The following is a 20,134-nucleotide window of genomic DNA, read 5'->3' on the forward strand; positions in this document are numbered from 1 at the left end:
TTTCGAATGAAACTCTACCTCATATCATGGCCCTATACAGAGCTTTACCTCAGGAATATGATGAAGATCAAGCTATCAAGGACGCTTGGTAAGCAAGGTCCTTGAGCTTGAAAGGGGGGAATGTGGCATCTGAATATAGACTGCATTTTTAATCAAGACTTATATTGGCTTATATCTTGATCAGGTTCCTAAATTAAATGGGCTTAGATTTTCAAAGGTTTCATGCCAGGCAGAAAAAACCTTGGCAAGAGGTTTTCTCCTAAGACAAGAGGGCCCCATTGATTTATAGTAGAAAAACAATTCTCAAAGTCATAAAAAAAAGGGGAAATTACATATGCTGCCCCAAGGCTGAAAAAACACTATTAAGAATGGGTAAATAGTAAAATAATACCAATGTGCCTCCCAGTAAAATGAGCCATATCTTCTTCCTAAGGTTGAAAGGCCAAGAGCAGTGAAAAAGACAACTGACTTGGCTGGAGAAGAAGCTTCTTTTTACTTTATTTTTAGGCTGGAAAGGGGGGTGAAAGGAGGGGTGTACACAGAAGAGGTTTCTTTTTAAAAGCTGTTTTTTACTGAGTTCCTTCCTTTTTACTTTACAAAGGTTTTATTCTTTTAAAAGGCTACCTATGATAATGTATGAAATATATTAGCTTAAATATATTGGCTTAAATGTAATTATGCAAAGGATTTAAGAAATGCTAGATTCATAGAGTCATATTGCAATAGGAGACCAGAGGGGCAAATGAGCCTAGCCCCCCCCCCCCTTGCCAGACAGGAGACGCCATCGAACACTTCTGATATATAGTTGTCAGGCATTTGTTTAAAAGACCCTCAAATGAAGGAGATCTTTCAATGTTGATGTGAACTCAAGATCCTTGACATCTGTTGAACATAAAAATGTAAGATTAAACATTTGTTTTAGAAGGCAATAGGGCAAGAGGTGAGCTGGTAATTAAGATTCCATGTAAGATATATTATTACTTATATGTCAAATATATAGCTCTTTGTCTCCCTTATAAGGACAGGAGGATATGGGTGTATCTTTTTGTGATTAGTTATAGCAATCAGCCAATAGGAAATCCAACCAGGCTGATTGAACAGAGGCAGCCCAAGGAGGAGCAAAGGGGGCTGGATTAAGGGAATATAAGTGCTGGCCATAATGGCAGGAGGCAGGCCAGAGCTTGGTAACCATATACCACTGAGCCTCTCATTTATTTGTCTGACAAATAAATTATTATTTTAATTTCTCTGTTGCTGCGTTGAATATTTCATTCCAGCTAAGCGTTAACCACAAGCAGGGTGCTACATTTTATGGTGCCTGCGACTCGGATAAGTGGTCTGCTGGAACGCAGCCCCTTCGCCCTATTGGACAGGGTACAAGAGAGAGGATCTCTAAACTGCTTCCCAGCGCGCACTGGTAAATTTTTCCAGGGGGAACGCAGAAGTCTCGTCTGTCTGATACCCTGTCCACTGACGGCGACGGACCGGGGGGGACCAGAGAAATAAACAGGCAACCAGCTAAGGGTAAGTGCACTAAGGGGTTTTGGCCCTCCAATTAATTGGGAGGAAGAGAAGTCCTGATCAAACTTCTGCGTCTCAGTAAAGGGGAACTGAGTACGCTAGGTGGCTGGGTACATCAGATGGTGATCTGGTGTAGGGAAAAGGGAAGATTGGGAGGTAGAGTGTGGTTGAAGTATCTAGCGCATTGCATGTGTGAGAAAGTACAATGTGTAGCTGACCTAAGTGTGGAGTGAGTACTACTTCGTTTCCCAGTAAGGCGTGTGTGTGAGTGACTGAGTGGATACTTCACAGGGCCATACAATGGGAGTTGGGGGTTCAAAGGGGGAAATACACCTCTTGAATGTATGTTAAATAATTTTAAGAAAGCCTTCTCAGGGGCATATGGAGTCAAAATGACGCCAGAGCGCTTGAGAACGTTATGTGAATTAGGGTAGCCAAAACAAAGTACTGGATGGCCATCCCAGGGAACCTTTGATATAAATTTAGTAAGCAAACTTTGGTTTAACATCACCAAAGAAACTGGAGGGTGCCCAGAACAATTTTCATATATAGATTCCTGGCTGAGCACATTAAAAAAAAAAAAAATCCTCCATGGATAAGGGAATGCAAAGTCCAACGATGCAAATTATTGGCTGTAAAAGCCGAAGCTAGGAAAGGAATCTTGCCAAATAAACTTAAACCCATTTTTGAGGGACCAGAGGAAGAGGTGCTTCCACCTCCCCCCTATGCTCCACATCGAAGGGAGCCTAATTCAAACCCTCCACCAGTTGTAACCCCAAGGCAAGAAACTGGAACGAATAATGGGGGTGGAGTCACAGAGCTTGATTCCTTGATAGATTATGATAAATATCTTCAGGAGGCATTGGAGTCCTATAATGAAGCCCAAGCAGAAGTGGTTATTCCACCTGTGAGTCCCAGTAGAACTCCATCTACAGTCTCTTTTAGTGGAACAACTGATTGCCTACCCCAAACCCCTGTACATCCAAGTCCTAGAGAATTATTACAGAAGTTACAGGGAGACCTTAATCGGTCAGCAAGCAATACAGCCAGGCGTATAAAGCTGCTAAAAGAACGCCTTGGGACAAATACCATCCCCTATGATTTGAGGCCCCTAGAGCAAAGTGAAGAAAAAGGTCACGTAGTAGCCCCTCTTAGAAGAGTATTTGATGCACTTGAGGAGCCTGTGCTGGTTAATGGGCAACCTGGACCACGGCCACCTCGAACTTCGACCCTGCAATGTATTCCATTCACAACTACAGATCTGATGAATTGGAAAACACCCCATCTTTCGCAGAAAAACCTCAGGCTATGATGGACTTGGTGACCTCAATAGTAATAGTCCTATTTGGACAGATTGTCGCCAGCTCCTGAATACTCTTTTCACCACTGAGGAAAGGAGAGACATAATTGAAAAGGCACAGATATATTTGCGTGAGCAGGCCAGAGTGGGAAATATTTATAATATTGACCATCATCTCCAGGACAACTTTCCCTTGGAAGATCCTAATTGGGATCCAAACAATGCAATTCACCTGGCCAGGCTTACTACCTACCGCCAGACGCTTGTGCAAGGCATCTGCAGGGCATGCCAGAAGCCCACTAATATGTCTAAAGCAGGGGTGTCAAACTCAAATTCATCGGGGGCCGCATCAACAGTTTGGTCACCCTCAAAGGGTCGGTTGTATCTGTAGGACTATGTGTCCACTCTTTATTTGTATGGTGCATGTATGGGGACATATTTATACTACTGCTGGCATTATATCACTCCGTTTCTCCTCTCTTCTACAATGGGAATAACCATGGCCTACCTCCTAGGATTGTTGTGAGATCACATTAAGTGTGTGCAGTCGGGTACTGCTGCTGCAAGGCTGAAAACAAGAAACCAGCTCCCTAAAATACAAGCTGGCAATAGCCCATTATGTGGGTCAGAGGCGGCTCTGGTGCAAGTTCAGCTTTTCTGCGGAGCTCAGAGAGGCATTTGCCACCCTAACCCACCACGCTCCGTTGGCCCCAGTGTCTGTTGCGTGTGCCCCCGGGGGGGGGGGATGATTGCCACGAGGCTTCCGGCAGGTGCTTCACCCAGGAGGGAGAGGGCCCAGCCTGCCTCCATCTCTTACGGCCCTGCACCCCAGGGACCAGGCCGGGCTGTGCCAAGCCTGCAAAGGAAAAGCACAGGCTGCTTTAATATCCCCATGTGCTTGCTGACCCATAACACTGTTTCGTGTTCGGTGCGCACCCACAAAAAGACTTAAGTTGTCACCTTTTGAGCTCCTGTATGGGAGGCCGCCCTCCTTTGTTCAGGATATTCCAACTGACCTCAAACAAATAGGAGACCATGTGACACAGGGACAAGTGCAATCTCTCCCGTGTTTTTGTCTCTCTCCCGTGTTTGTTTGTTTTTTTATCTTAACAGGTGGGCCCTCAAGCACACGCCGTGCAGCATTGCCAAGCCGATTCATCAGCTCCAGACTGGCATAGCATATGGGTGAAAGAGTGGAAACGTGATCCACTTGCACCTAAGTGGCGTGGACCTTACACCGTCCTGCTCTCTATTCTAACAGCGGTGAAGGTAGCTGAGGTGACCCCCTGGATTCATCACTCTCGTTTAAAGAAGTCTGAAGGCAGTTGGACATGCAAAGGTGACCCCTCTAATCCTTTAAAACTGACTCTCTCCAAAAACCCCTGTATCTAGCCCTACCGGGAGCGGGTTAGGTCACGGGCAACATTTGACGACCGGCCTGCTGCAGCCACAACCTGGAAGCTGGCTGACCTGCGCACGCCTGAAGCTTGAGGAGCGTCTAAACCAGCAATTGTGAACGGGAAGATTCTCTTATACAATTGATTGACTGCCCCCTTGTGGAACAATTATAAGTGATATTACTCATTGGGGATCCTCGGGATATATGTTTCGGTCTTGGTGGTTCCCCATTTCTGTCACTGGGGGAATTATATTGGGACTAATAATTATTTGCTATCACAATAAGGTAATCTTTTGTGGAAGGAATGCATATGCTAGACATCAACATGATTTTATTATTAATCCTGATCCCTTGGGAAGGGGAAGGGTCCATGAATCTGACCAAATTTGCTAAATATGGATTCCGCCATGACCACAATATGTGGGTAGGCTTAGCTGAGATGATAGCCAATGTTGCAAATAGGACTAATTGCCTTGTTTGCTCTCTTGGGCCAGATGATTCAGAGGGAGGTATGCCCTTATTACCAATACCATTAAGTGCCATTGGTATGGTAAGCGAAATGCCACACCAAACAGAAGTACAGAATTTCCCCGGTTGGAACTCAACTAAACCAATACGAGTTATACCTGTGCAAGGGGAAATCTGTGTACATAAATCATCAGATGCAGCTGATTCTACCATGATAGGCTCTTCTCATTGTCACTATACTTGGGATTATATTAAGAATAGTCAAACCTGGGCAAACGGTACTACGTATCGAACTCGGAATACCTTGCCCTGTGCACCTCCTTTTATTCATGCATGGAAAGTGGTATGGAACATAACTGTGACAGAAAAAGGCAATCTAACATACTGCACTGTGAACTCTCTACCTCTTTTGATATTTTCGCCTTCTGTACTCCACGTACCAAAAACCTCAGACCCAATGGTTGTGGTGGATATGTGGAGAATGGGCATACAAGAAACTCCCTTCCAAATGGAGTGGGACTTGTTTCCTGGGATGGGTATTACCACCAATGTGGATTATGCCCACTAGTTCAGCTAAGCGAACACGAAGGAATGCTGATATTTCTCGTATAGCAGGAGGAAGTACCCAAAGTTGGAGCGGTACTGATGATTGGCCGCCAGAGCGCATTATAGCCTATTATGATCCTGCCTCCTGGAATCCTGGTGAGCTCATACAAGGGGCACGGGATCCTATTTATAATCTAAACAGAATAATTCGATTGCAAGCAGTAGTGGAACTTGTAACCAATGCAACGGCCCAGAGTTTGAGACTTATTGCACAACAGTTGGATGAAAGTAGAGCCGCCATTATGCAGCTGAAAATGGGAATGGATTATGTACTTGCCAGGCAGGGAGGCCTATGTGGAGTCTTGAACTTGACAGGGAATGCCTGTTGCTTTAACATTTCTGATAATGGTGAGGCAATCCGTGTGTTGGCTACAAAGATGGAGAATATAGCACATGTCCAAGTATAAACATGGGAAGGATGGGATATGGGATGGCTCACCAATTGGTTACCTAATGTTGCGGGACTCAAAGGGATATTATTGTCTTGCTTGTTTTTCTTGACGGTAGTAATAATGGTTTTATGTATGGTGCCATGTATCATCTCATGTTTTAGAAGTACAATTAGCAAGATGATTTCGAATGAAACTCTACCTCATATCATGGCCCTATACAGAGCTTTACCTCAGGAATATGATGAAGATCAAGCTATCAAGGACGCTTGGTAAGCAAGGTCCTTGAGCTTGAAAGGGGGGAATGTGGCATCTGAATATAGACTGCATTTTTAATCAAGACTTATATTGGCTTATATCTTGATCAGGTTCCTAAATTAAATGGGCTTAGATTTTCAAAGGTTTCATGCCAGGCAGAAAAAACCTTGGCAAGAGGTTTTCTCCTAAGACAAGAGGGCCCCATTGATTTATAGTAGAAAAACAATTCTCAAAGTCATAAAAAAAAGGGGAAATTACATATGCTGCCCCAAGGCTGAAAAAACACTATTAAGAATGGGTAAATAGTAAAATAATACCAATGTGCCTCCCAGTAAAATGAGCCATATCTTCTTCCTAAGGTTGAAAGGCCAAGAGCAGTGAAAAAGACAACTGACTTGGCTGGAGAAGAAGCTTCTTTTTACTTTATTTTTAGGCTGGAAAGGGGGGTGAAAGGAGGGGTGTACACAGAAGAGGTTTCTTTTTAAAAGCTGTTTTTTACTGAGTTCCTTCCTTTTTACTTTACAAAGGTTTTATTCTTTTAAAAGGCTACCTATGATAATGTATGAAATATATTAGCTTAAATATATTGGCTTAAATGTAATTATGCAAAGGATTTAAGAAATGCTAGATTCATAGAGTCATATTGCAATAGGAGACCAGAGGGGCAAATGAGCCTAGCCCCCCCCTTGCCAGACAGGAGACGCCATCGAACACTTCTGATATATAGTTGTCAGGCATTTGTTTAAAAGACCCTCAAATGAAGGAGATCTTTCAATGTTGATGTGAACTCAAGATCCTTGACATCTGTTGAACATAAAAATGTAAGATTAAACATTTGTTTTAGAAGGCAATAGGGCAAGAGGTGAGCTGGTAATTAAGATTCCATGTAAGATATATTATTACTTATATGTCAAATATATAGCTCTTTGTCTCCCTTATAAGGACAGGAGGATATGGGTGTATCTTTTTGTGATTAGTTATAGCAATCAGCCAATAGGAAATCCAACCAGGCTGATTGAACAGAGGCAGCCCAAGGAGGAGCAAAGGGGGCTGGATTAAGGGAATATAAGTGCTGGCCATAATGGCAGGAGGCAGGCCAGAGCTTGGTAACCATATACCACTGAGCCTCTCATTTATTTGTCTGACAAATAAATTATTATTTTAATTTCTCTGTTGCTGCGTTGAATATTTCATTCCAGCTAAGCGTTAACCACAAGCAGGGTGCTACAAGATCTGTTATTGCCACTTTCACAGATTAAAAGTTTCATATAAACTGCAAAAGAAGTACCCAACTATTTCCTGGTTCTTTTTTAAAAAAAATGTTTGGGCTGCCTTATAAATTAAATGGGTGTTCAAAATCTTACCCTTATCCAGCAAAGGGCAACAATTCTGCACATTGAGTAATTGTCTTTTCATTCAAGGTTATATACTGAGTTTGTAGAACTGCTGAAACACATTGTATAAATCAATATGATCATTGGCTTCTTGGGGAAATTATATCAGCACTATGAAATATCTTTCTAATAAGTCCTATGTACTGCATGTGGAATTCAAATTCAATTGATATCTAATTAAGGATGAGAAGAAACCCTCCTGATAAAATCACCTGTCCTGAGAGACCTTACCTTCAGAAGGTGGTGGACACGTTTGCAAGGCTTGGCATTAGAGGTTGGCCACTGGCAATTTACCTTGCAATACTTGGAAGGCTTTAATAAAGCCTGATCCCTCAGAATCTCTTAGGATAAATTAGGACTTAGCTTGAATCTTATGACTCTGGGTGAGAGGTAGGAATCAGGCCTATATAATAATGTCCATGCCTTGAGATTATGCTAGTTGGTTCAGAACTTCAGGGAGAAAACACTAATGCAGCCATAATACAAGAGAACCTTAATTACGGCAACTAGTGCCTCCAGGGTCTTCAGAGTGATGAGGAAGCAAGGTCTTCTTTTGAAGTAGCCAATCATGTGATCTTCCTTTCCCCATTTGAACTCATCTGAAGCCTATTTTGCCATACCCTCCAGCATTTCTCTAATGAAAATAGGGACAGCCTATTCTATTATTATTATTATTATTATTATTATTATTATTATTATTATTCCCTGCCCATCTGACTGGGTTGCCCCAGCCATGCTGGGCAGCTTCCAACATATATAAAAACATGAAATATTTAAAAACTTCCCTATACCTTCAGATGTTGAATAGTTGTGTAGTTGTCAAGTTACCTTTCTCTTTGGCTCAGGGGTCACATACTCCATACATCCTATTTGGGACATTCTGGGATCAAATCAGAAACCTGGATGGTTTCTGTAAATCTGCGACTGTCCCTGGAAAATAGGGACACTTGGAGGGTCTGTTTTGCCATTCCTAACAAGTACAGCCAGGCTTGCAGGCATTTTCACTGCCCTCCCTTTTGCTTTGACCCACTGAAAGAGGTTTGCAGGGTGTTATTCCTACTAAAAGGTTCATTTTGGACATAACCCACCTGAATGTGAGCTTGATACTGCTTGCTTTGTTAGGGTTAATTGCCATGTGAGTTTAGGTGGTTGGATGAAGGCATCCCAGAAGCACTTGAAGTGTGTCTGGGAAAGGACATTGATGCTGATTTTCATGACCCTACTGTGAAGCAGTTGAAGCTTTGGTTGGGCCCAAAGGGAGACTAGAGGAATGCCTTTTGGTTGTGTGTTCCACACTTGAGGTTGGCTCTAATTTGCCTCCAGCTTCATCTTCTTCCTCTGCTCTAGAGAAACCTAAGGCTATGACTGATATGATGCCTGTTTTTTTGTTTTGTTACAGGAATTTTTAGGTAGGTTGGAAGTACTGGAATGTAACTCTGTGGGTGTCCCAGGGCCTGAGTGGGTATGGTCAGCAGCTGTTGGCAAGGGGAAGCTGGCTGGTCAAGTTGCTGGGAGTTCCCATGCTACATAGACATTGTAGAAGAAGAGGGCTATGAGTGCACATGTGCACCTGGCGCAAGGGGTAGGGCTGCAGAAGCAGGGGCACCATGCAAAGAGGAGGAGGAATTGAGCACTGCTGCCTTTGCTGTCCACAACAACTCCTGGAGGCCTTTTGTTCCTCTTGAGTGAATCCAAGGAGGACACAAATTTACCAAGGGAGAATGAAGTGCTGAGAGTAGGAGAGAAGACTGTAGGGGCTGGGCTGGATGAGATAGTTGTTATATATTTTCATTTGAAGTTGAGACTAGGGGGGAGCTGGCAGGTCAGGGCTGCCTTGGAGGTAGAAGAAAATAAAATGCTGGAAATTCTGAACCACATTCCTGAGTTTTCTCCCTCCACACTTCTAGGATAGCTGCCCTACTGTTCCCCGAGAAATAATCCACTTGAGAACTATAGGGATGTGCATAGGAAATCACTTTTGGTATGGAAAAGAATGGAGTGATGGGAGGGAAGAGAGTCTTTTTTTTCTAAATGAAATTCTGGATTGAAAATAATGTAATATAGATTCACAATAGAGCTTCTGCTGGCCGAGTGATATTTTTGGCTCCACCCTTAAACACAGAGTTTGGGGAATTGTGTGTGTATGTAAAGTAGAAGTTTGGAAAGGTCTGTTTTTGGTGTGAAATGAGGATCCTTGCAATTTTCAACTCTCACTACATCCCATGTCTTAAAACACAGAGCTTGAGGAATAAACTGTGTGTATGTTTCTGTTTAAAGCAAATGCTATAAAAGGGGGTGGACCTTGGCCTTTCAAACTTCTGTGGTGCCCTGTGGAAGACCAACATTTGGCGCCCACCCACCGTTGCCTCACACCTTCCATTGTTCTGAATTAACTGCATCACAGCTGTGGCGCTGTGTGCCACCCCCTTTGGCTCAGAGCCCAGTTGGGGGGGAACAGTTGTGCTGCCTTAAATGTTAGTATTTGTAATGCAATTTCATTGTGAATGTATTTCACAAAGAATAGGTGGTACTGGAGACAGGAGGTGGTAGTTGACAACTGGAAGTTGGAAATTGGCAGTTGGGAGTTGCTTGTTACTCCTGTTAGTTCTGTCTTGTCTGTGAAGGTGAGAGGTGTGGGGACTTCATGCAGACACTGTCTGGAAGGCTTTGTAAATTATACTTCAAATGTTGCCAGCTTGACAAGTAAAAAGACTGTTTGTGTAAGACACATATTTTTATCAAAAATAGCTAACCCTTCTGCTCTTCATTTCCTCTTCTACCAGGTTTGTTTATGTGTCAGACAGGTAGACCTGCACAGCTGATCATGTTACATTATGTGTTCCTATGAACATTTGTCTTTTCTTGTTTTCCCCTGTTTTTCCCCTGACAATGAAGTCAGAAGGCATTTATAAATACATACAGTACTGACTGGCAACTATGGAATCAAAGAATCATAGATCTGTAGAATTGGAAGGGACCCTGAGGATCATCTCGTCTAACCCCCTGCAATGCAGGAATCTCAGCTAAAGATGGCTAGCCAACCTCTGCTGAAAAACCTCCAAGGAAGGAGAGTCCACCACCTTCCAAGGGAGCACTTTCTGTCAGAAAGTTCTTCTTGATATTTAGTCAGAATCTCCTTTCTTGTAACTTGAAGCCATTAGTTCGAGTCCCACCCTCCAGAGCAGGAGAAAACAAGCTTATTCCCTCTTTCATATGACATGTGAATAATTAAATAATAATAATAATAATAATAACAATAATAATAATAACAATAATAATAATATCTTTATTGTCATTGCCCCCTCTTGGGGACAACATCATTAACACTGGCTGTTCAAAAGTGCAGTTCACAACAAACTTAGGAATACCACTTATAGTTAAGGTTTATATCTAAATTTCCAACCAGTGACATATTTGCTCATTTGTTAGACTTCATGTTTTTTTATTTGAATGACATGCTGACAGTGACTGTAGTTAAAGTTTAATGTGTCATGTGATGTCATGCCCCTGTGAAATCCATGACATCACCATGACGTCGCCAGGGGACTCCCTCAGGTTTGGGCCCTGAAATCTCAGGGTCTGGAATACTCCTGACTTGACAACCCTTTTCTCTAGTCATCAATCTGTACTTGATTGGGTGGATAGGATAGTTGTTTCCTCATTGTAAACTATACATAGATGTCTCTGTCCCATTTAGGGACCATTTATTCCTGTAACCAAGCAAAATCATTGTGAAGTAAACATTTCATATTTCAAATATGAAATGTGAATGGCAAAGATTGAAGCTATACTAAATTAAAAAAAATTTGATTATCCATTTCAGCTCTGCTATTCATGACTTACCTATATGACTTTAACTTTATAATGTATTTTACACCTCTTGTTTTGTCTGTTCTCATAATATGTTTGTGAGTAGAGGCACTATTAATCCTCCTGTAAAGACGGGGAATTGATTTTGAAAAATAACGACTTGCCCAAGGCCACAAAATGACGCCGTAGCAGAAGTGGCAAATTAGCCCAGGTGGCGAAGATCCAGCTGTGATCTATTTTCCTAGGGAATTTATCCAACACTACATCACACAGGGCTTTATTCAATACCTTTGAATTCAGTTTGGCACATTCCCTTTCACTGCAGTGTGAACAGCTTTGCTCAACTTATACCAGTTTATATAAACTCAGAAAAAGAGTTTCCCAATTTCCATGTACTCACAGTTTCCCTTGAATATTTTTAAAAAGATGCCAAGACCAAAGAAGAATCCAATGTCTTCCATTGATTCCCTTTTGTAATAGAAGGCTCTAACATAATTCTTGACTTGTCTGTTGCTACAGATTGGATTTTTATTAGCTGACAACTGTTGCTTGTAAAATAAATAAATAAATAAATAAATAAATAAATAAATAAATAAATAAATGCCTTCTTTAAATAGTGTGCATTGACAAAATTAGATTTCCTACTTGGATTTTACATTTATTTTGTTTGACGTCATGTAACCAGTAAATTAGACCAACAGCACCTGGGGACCCACGTTTGAAGAATGTCGCATTGGATTTTGTCAGCAATAATAAAAATAACAACAGTAGTTGATACTGGTAATAGAGTTCATTCTGATGATGATTAAATCTCACTAGAATAGTGCTAAATAAAAATCCAGCAATCACACTTTTGAATTATTTAGAAGGGTATGTGGAGGAAGGGAATAAAGAAATGGTTACAATATTTTAAACATCAGCTAAAATGTCTAAATATTTTGTTTTGGGGGAAACTATGCCTCCCCTCTTCTCTTAGTGGTTCTATAGAATATGGGATCCATCAGTTTTGTATAAACATACATAACTGTGTGAGAGAAAATATAAGATGTGGAAACAGATTTATTGGGGAAATTTGTGATTTTATTGCCTTTTGGAATGAAAAGTTTGGGGAAGTTATTAGATCACTAGGTTCATTAGTTAACTCTATAGTATTTTAAATTGATAGACAATATAATATTTTCTGTAAAAAGGGTAAAGGTACCCCTGACCGTTAAGTCTAGTCACAGACGACTCTGGGGTTGCGGCGCTCATCTCACTTTATTGGCCGAGGGAGCTGGCATACAGCTTCTGGGTCATGTGGCTAGCAGGACTAAGCCGCTTCTGGCGAACCAGAGCAGCGCACGGAAACGCCGTTTACCTTCCCGCCGTAGCAGTACCTATTTATCTACTTGCACTTTGACATGCTTTCGAACTGCTAGGTTGGCAGGAGCAGGGACTGAGCAACGGGAGCTCACCCCATTGCGGGGATTCAAACCACTGACCTTCTGATCGGCATGTCCTAGGCTCTGTGGTTTAGCCACAGAGCCACCCGCGTCCCTAATATTTTCTGCATTTCTGTTAAATGCATTTATGTAAAACTTTTATTTTTTATTATTTTTCTGTTATTTACATCACCCATATAGAAATTATTTAAAAGGAAAAGGGATTTTTTAAAAAAAACAACAACACCTTTTGACACTAAACCCAACCCAACAATTTCAGCTTGAAAATATTGTTTTAGATTCAATTAGAGTCAATATTCAAACATCAAGGAAGGAAGGGAAAGACATTGAGATAGGGTTGACATGAATCCGGGATTTCTTGGACATGTCTTCTTTACATGCCCATTCAGGGGGAAATCTACATTTTAATTTTTTTTAAAATTTTATATTTTATTAGTTTTCCATACATTCATACCACATTACAATTTCTATTAAACTTTTCGGTTTTTGACTTCCTTCGGCTTCTCTGCCAATCATTCAAATTCTAGTTTCTTTAAATACACATTTCCAAATTTTGGGATTGCCTTTATGCCTTCCCCCCTCTTATATTTTGCTTTTTTACAATATTTCTTATTCTGTTACAGAGCTTCTCTAAATGCCACTAACGTTATTCCGTTATCCCTTATACATTCCCAGTATTCTGCAAATTTTCCCCAGTCCTCGATGAACTTTTGATCTCGTAGATATCTGATCTTCCCAGTCAGTTTATCAAGTTCTGCATCAGCTTCGTTCTCCATTCCTCCAACGTTGGTGTTTGTTCTTGTTTCCATTTCTGGGCCAGTAATATTCTTGCCGCTGTTACTGCATATTGGAAAATTTTGTGGTCCTTTCTATTTATTTCATTACCAACAATTCCTAAGAGAAAGGCCTCTGGTTTCTTAACAAATGTATATTTCAACATTTTTTTCAACTCATTATATATCGACTCCCAGAAGCTTTTCACTTTCTTACATTCCCACCACATATGAAAAAATGTACCATCTTTTTCTTTACATTTCCAACACTTCTTACATGTTTTGTATATTTTTGCAAGTTTTACTGGTGTAATATACCATCTATATATCATTTTCATAACATTTTCCTTTAATGCAGTACATGCAGTAAATTTAATACTTTCATTCCATAGTTTTATCCAATCGTTAAATTGTATATTATGTCCAATATCTCTGGCCCATTTTATCATAACTGATTTAACTTCTTCATCCTTTGTATGCCATTCCAACAATATCTTATACATTTTGGATAGGATTTTATATTCATTATTTATTATTTCTATTTGAAATTTAGAATCCTTCTCTGCATATCCATATTCTCTAAAATCTTTTTTAAATATTTCATTTATTTGGAAATAATGCAACCAATCATACACAAGCTCTTTCACTTCTTCATAAAGTGGGAAATCTACATTTTAAAGCAAATGTCCTGGGTTTTGGGCTAAAAAAATATTTGTGGGCTCTGGCTCTGGCTTGGGTGGCTTGGGCTTGGGTGGCTTGGGCTATCAGAAGCTCAACACCCTTTTTGTCCAGATTTTTACCTCTTGAAATATGGCAACCCTGATTGCGAAGGCCTCCCAGCAACGGAGGGAGAATGTTGTCACCCTTTGGATTGTTGGGTGAAGCAGTTCCCTTTGCACATTGGGCATGGGATGGCGGTAGAGGGTGGTTCAAGCTGGCAAGAGGTGACACTGTATAGCTGTAAAAAGAGCGGCCCTACTCAAACCACTACAGGGGTATCTTGGTTTGCAAACAGTCTGGTTTGCATACGTTTTGGATTACAAACACGTCAAATCTGGTATTGTGTGTCCCGGTTTGAAAACTTTATTTTGGATTCCATCTTTATTTTGGATTACATCTTTTAGGATATTTATATAGTTTTGGTATATCTTTGACAGCAACAAATAACTATGGCTTTTTACATCCGTGAAAGACTGGCAATTGCTATCTTAGAGTTCATGAACGCAGCAGGTTGTGCATTACCGTCTACAACATGTAGTAGACAGTGAGTGGTTGGTGATTGGATAGGGGTGAGGACAATAATCCATGCTATGAACCTGGGGTGTTGCAATAAAAACATGTTTATATGTGCATTATGTGAGGGCTTGTGTGTCAATTATATTACAAGTTTTTTCTGCAAATTAAATTTAGAGGGATTTTTTTTTTGGTCTTTTTGACACATGATAGCGTAAGCTGCCTGCAGACAAGCCAGAATATGCAACCTGTCATAATCAAAGCATATGTTCATTATCATGACAGATACTGAGTGTCGTGAAAAATGGTTCTAATTGTGTGTTTTTTAATTGTAGAAGCTAATTCACCTAATTTATCTTCTGCTAAATATAATTCATTGGTTTCTCCTGCTCTGCTGATACCTAGTTTGGGACAGAAGTTTTCTCCCGAACTCAGGTGATCTACTCTTATCATTCTTGTGACCCCAAATCTTGTGCCACTTTAAACTTACACCCAGGATTTTTTTTCCAGCCGGAATTTGCTGGAACTCAGTTCTGGCCCCTCTCAGGTGGGCGCTACTGCCATTTATAAGAGAACAAGGGAGGCCTTCGTGGTGAGTTCCAGCACCTCTTTTTCTAGAAAAATTGCACTGCTTACATCCCTGATTCAAGGTTACCTAAGCAATCAGAATATCATTGTATTTAAATTTATGTTTTGAACACTTGAATCATTTATGGGTTTATAAATGGTTCTGTCTCATCAACGCATTCAGTTTTAATATAGCAATTATTGCTTTAATTTTCTCTTCAATTCTTTGGTTTTACCTTTTGTTTTTGTTTTTCTTGACAAAAAGAATAATGAAGGGGAAATAGGGCTGACCCAGAACAACAAATGTCTGTTGTAGTCTTTCTGAAACTCTTTTTGAGTTCTTCAGAGTTTCTCAGATTTTTTTACTTGAGTATTTTTTTGCCATTTCTCTTTAGGCCATACTAGACACTCAAGTGAAACTGAGCTACCATAGAAATTTTACTAAGCTTATTAAAATACCCTCGCCTTCCTTTGAAATCCTAAGATATTGCATGCAAGGAGGAAGCCTTAAATTTACTTGATATTTCACTTTAAGATAAACATTTAGTGGAAATTATGCCTTTGGTTTCTCTATCATGTAACTCCTCGCATTTCTTGGGGAAACCTTATTGCTTTACTGAGCTCGCCAGAGCAAAATAATGAAACTCAGGTCTCATTGACACTTTTTGCCCTGTAATTTCTAGGCACAGGCTCACACTTTTCTGGTTTGTGTCAAAGCACTTCCCCCTATCCCCACCTCACTGTTTTCCCCAGGGAAGCACAAACTCAGAACAAATGGCAATTTGGGTATTCCACAGACTGCTGTTTGCTCTGATTCAGCGGTAGTGAGTGAAAATCCGGGGGAAGGGGAGCACGCAGACACAGACCTGGAAAGCCTGGACCCGTGCCTAAAAATGCAGAGCAAAGGTAAGTTGGGTGAACCCTGAGTTTGTGAAGCTCAGAAGCTCAATTCTATGCAAAGATGTTTAATCCACTGTAAGCATACCTTTGACTGCAGTCCTGAATACACTTAAAAAGGTAAAGGGACCCCTGACCGTTAGGTCAAGTAGCGGATGACTCTGGGGTTGTGGTGCTCATCTTGCTTTATTGGCCAAGGGAGCCGGTGTGCAGCTTCCGGGTCATGTGGCCAGAATGACTAAGCCGCTTAGGCGAACCAGAGCAGCGTACGGAAACGCCGTTTACCTTCCCACCAGAGTGGTACCTATTTATCTACTTGCGCTTTGATGTGCTTTCAAACTGCTAGGTTGGCATACACTTACATACCTGCTAAAAGGAGTATTAAAAGACCGAGATTTGAAGTAATGTGTAACCAGTTCTGTGGACAATAAAGTGCTTTTGACTTTTTCTCCCCAACTGAAGCTCCTGCTTTCTCCAGGCTTGAAGACAAACCAGTTCTGAACTAAATGAGAATCTCCTGTGCAGATTACAGCATGGAGAGGAATGCTGCTCCAAAATACAATAAAAAATCGAGCTGAGTGGAGCAATCCCCATGGGTGTACCAAAAGTAGCTCTTTGAATTGTGCCTGTCACTTATAAAATCATAATGAATTATATAGCTCTTGTTTGCAAAGTTATTAATGACAGCTCATGAATGTGTACAATCAATAATATAGGGGGATTTACTGGAAAACAGAATGAAAGACCTTGCCCAAAGCCACAGAGAAAGTCACTGTAGAAATTGAACTCTGCATTTCTAGCTTTTGGTGACATATAAGCTACACTCTAGTATATGATGTCTGAAGCCTCCCATTTTATTTTCCTAGTGAGCATTAAATGCACTTTGAGAAACACTGTACACTGTATTTGCTTGTGTACCTTAAGAAATCCACAATCTAAGAGAATAGGAGAAAATGCAGTTCAGGGAATGTTGAACCATGGAAGCCAGAGGGAAGGACTGTTAGGGTATCCAGTAGAAAACACTGGAAACATTGGAAATGACACTAATACAATGAATAGGCCAACCTCATTATCAGGATCAACAAAACAATAAATCAGTCATTGGGGAGATTTTTTAAACAACAACATGGAATGAATTATGAAATGTAAACACAAAGCTGGAACCAGCCTATCTATGGAATGCTTCTAAGTTTATTTACAAGGGAACACACTAACAGATTACTCGTGGCATCGACAGTAAATATATTTTTATCCTGGATGACTGCAGGATCTGTGTGGCAGAGGGATTAAGTTAATTGGGAAGACTTGAAAGCAGCAAATCTCTGGCAACAGGCAGACTTCAAGTCAGGGTATTTAAAGGACAGTCAAAGCCAATGTCACTTGCCATGGAAAGAATCATAAAAAGGTTGGCAAGGGCAAAAAGGTAATTCAGAAATGGTGTGGGGGAGGGGAGGGGACAAAGCTGTTCAAGTCACTCACTAAAGGACAGTGGTTAGCTGTAAATATATAAATACATAAAAGCAAGTAGTGTCCGCCCCCGCCACTTAATGGATCCAATTGGCTTCCAGAGAGTGGTAGGGGATGCTTTATCCCAAGTTGATGGCCTTTCAGCTGATTCCCTGGTGGCACGCTGGAATGCGGAGTTAACCAGGGCACTTGACTGTCTGGCTCCGAAGCGCCCTCTCCGATTGCATGGAGCCCGGACAGCCCCGTGGTTTTCCCCGGAGCTGAGGGTGATGAAACAATCGTTGAGACGGCTAGAGCGCCGGTGGCGGAAAACTCATTCTGAATCAGACCGGACACGGGTTAGAGCTCAACGTCGAGCCTACCAAGTGGCAATGGCGACGGCGAAGAGGGCCTTCTTCGCCGCCTCCATTGCATCTGCAGAAAACAGCAGCAGGAGACTTTTTCAGGTGGTTCGCAGTTTATCGGAACCACCTGTACCACCGGGGCCTGGTAGGGACCCCAAGATCTCCTGCAATGCTTTTGCAAAGTTTTTTGCAGATAAAATCGCTCAGATTCAGAAGGAGGTAGACTCCACCGTGGGAGCAGGGCCAGGGCGGGAGAGTGCTAGAGTTCTGTCTGGTCCTGTTATATGGGATCAATTCCAATCTGTTACCTCCGAGGATGTGGACAGGCTGCTTGGACGAGTGAAACCGGCCACCTGTCTACTTGATCCTTGCCCATCCTGGCTGATAAAAGCGAGCCGGGAAGCGCTGGGCGATGGGCTCTGCGGGGTGGTGAATGCTTCCCTCTGTGAGGGAGCCTTCCCAGACCCGCTGAAAGAGGCGGTCATTAAACCGCTTCTTAAAAAAACATCTTTAGACCCGGCCAATTTGGCCAACTATCGCCCAGTCTCAAATCTGCCATTCTTGGGCAAGGTGATTGAGCGGGTGGTTGCTGAACAACTCCAAGCACGCCTGGAGGAAACGGACCATTTGGATCCCTTCCAATCGGGATTCAGGCCTCACCATGGGACTGAAACTGCCTTGGTCGCGCTGGTTGATGATCTCCGGCGGGCTAGGGACAAAGGTGAGAGCTGTTTCCTAGTTCTGCTGGATCTCTCAGCGGCCTTTGACACCATCGACCATAACACCCTTCTGGACCGTCTAGAGGGGCTGGGAGCTGGGGGCACTGTTATACAGTGGTTCCGCTCCTTCCTCCTGGGCCGTGTCCAGAAAGTGGTGGGGGGGGGTGAGTGTTCAGACCCCTGGGCTCTCACTTGTGGGGTGCCTCAGGGTTCCGTCCTCTCCCCCATGCTTTTTAATATCTATATGAAGCCGCTGGGAGAGATCATCAGGGGGTTTGGACTGGGTGTTCATCAGTATGCAGATGACACCCAGCTCTACCTCTCCTTTAAATCAGAACCAGTGAAGGCGGTGAAGGTCCTGTGTGAGTGCCTGGAGGCGGTTGGAGGTTGGATGGCGGCTAACAGATTGAGGTTGAATCCTGACAAGACAGAAGTACTGTTTTTGGGGGACAGGAGGCGGGCAGGTGTGGAAGATTCCCTGGTCCTGAATGGGGTAACTGTGCCCCTGAAGGACCAGGTGCACAGCCTGGGAGTCATTTTGGACTCACAGCTGTCCATGGAGGCGCAGGTTAACTCTGTGTCCAGGGCAGCTGTCTACCAGCTCCACCTGGTACGCAGGCTAAGACCCTACCTCCCCGCAGACTGTCTCGCCAGAGTGGTGCATGCTCTAGTTATCTCACGCTTGGACTACTGCAACGCACTCTACGTGGGGCTACCTTTGAAGGTGACCCGGAAACTGCAATTAATCCAGAATGCGGCAGCTAGACTGGTGACTGGGAGTGGCCGCCGGGACCACATAACACCGGTTCTGAGAGATCTGCACTGGCTCCCAGTACGTTTCCGAGCATGATTCAAAGTGTTGGTGCTGACCTTTAAAGCCCTAAACGGCCTCGGTCCTGTATACCTGAAGTAGCGTCTCCACCCCCATCGTTCAGCCCGGACACTGAGATCCAGCGCCGAGGGCCTTCTGGCGGTTCCGTCATCGCGAGAAGTGAGGCTACAGGGAACCAGACAGAGGGCCTTCTCGGTAGTGGCGCCCGCCCTGTGGAACGCCCTCCCATCAGATGTTAAAGAGTTAAAGAATTACCTGACATTCAGAAAACATCTTAAGGCAGCCCTGTTCAGGGAAGTTTTTAATATGTAATGCTGTACTGTTTTTAACACTGATTGGGAGCCGCCCAGAGTGGCTGGGGAAACTCAGCCAGATGGGCGGGGTATAAATAATAAATTATTATTATTATTATTATTATTATTATTATTATTATTATTATTATTATTATTATTATTTCATATTGTGTATTATCTGTGCTTGTGAGTTAATGTGGGTAACTTCTGAATTATGCAGAATGCAATACTATGAGGTAGTAAAGTTCATGATTGTGATACTTCAGATTGCATGTGGTTGCCATATTTTTGAGTATTTCCTTACAGGAGAAGCACCTTCATATAGCAAAACTGCACATGAGAGAAGCCTGTTGGATTAACAACAACAACAACAACAACAACAAACCACCACCATGGAGACAGAAATTACAGTCTTCTACATA

At 42.2% G+C, this 20,134-nt stretch overlaps 1 protein-coding gene across 1 annotated transcript; it reads left to right on the plus strand.

The window, feature by feature from the left end:
* Positions 1-9,146: 9,146 nt before the first annotated feature.
* Positions 9,147-17,452, plus strand: LOC309367743 (uncharacterized protein). The gene is made up of 4 exons (XM_081907359.1): positions 9,147-10,118; positions 11,665-11,696; positions 15,104-15,185; positions 16,536-17,452. The coding sequence occupies exons 1-4, from the start codon at positions 9,840-9,842 to the stop codon at positions 16,539-16,541; spliced, it is 399 nt and encodes a 132-aa protein (XP_081763485.1). The 5' UTR covers positions 9,147-9,839; the 3' UTR covers positions 16,542-17,452.
* The last annotated feature ends 2,682 nt before the right edge of the window (positions 17,453-20,134 follow it).

Source organism: Podarcis melisellensis (genome assembly GCF_964234715.1).
Source record: "Podarcis melisellensis genome assembly, chromosome: 4".
Taxonomy (NCBI): domain Eukaryota; kingdom Metazoa; phylum Chordata; class Lepidosauria; order Squamata; family Lacertidae; genus Podarcis; species Podarcis melisellensis.

Excerpts from the sequence above, each read along its gene's own strand:
- LOC309367743 (XM_081907359.1), top strand. The coding sequence starts at position 9,840 with ATGTATTTCACAAAGAATAGGTGGTACTGGAGACAGGAGGTGGTAGTT. Across the intron at positions 10,119-11,664 it reads TTCATTTCCTCTTCTACCAG|ATTGGATTTTTATTAGCTGA; the intron begins GTTTGTTTATGT and ends CTGTTGCTACAG. Across the intron at positions 11,697-15,103 it reads TTAGCTGACAACTGTTGCTT|CCGGAATTTGCTGGAACTCA; the intron begins GTAAAATAAATA and ends TTTTTTTTCCAG.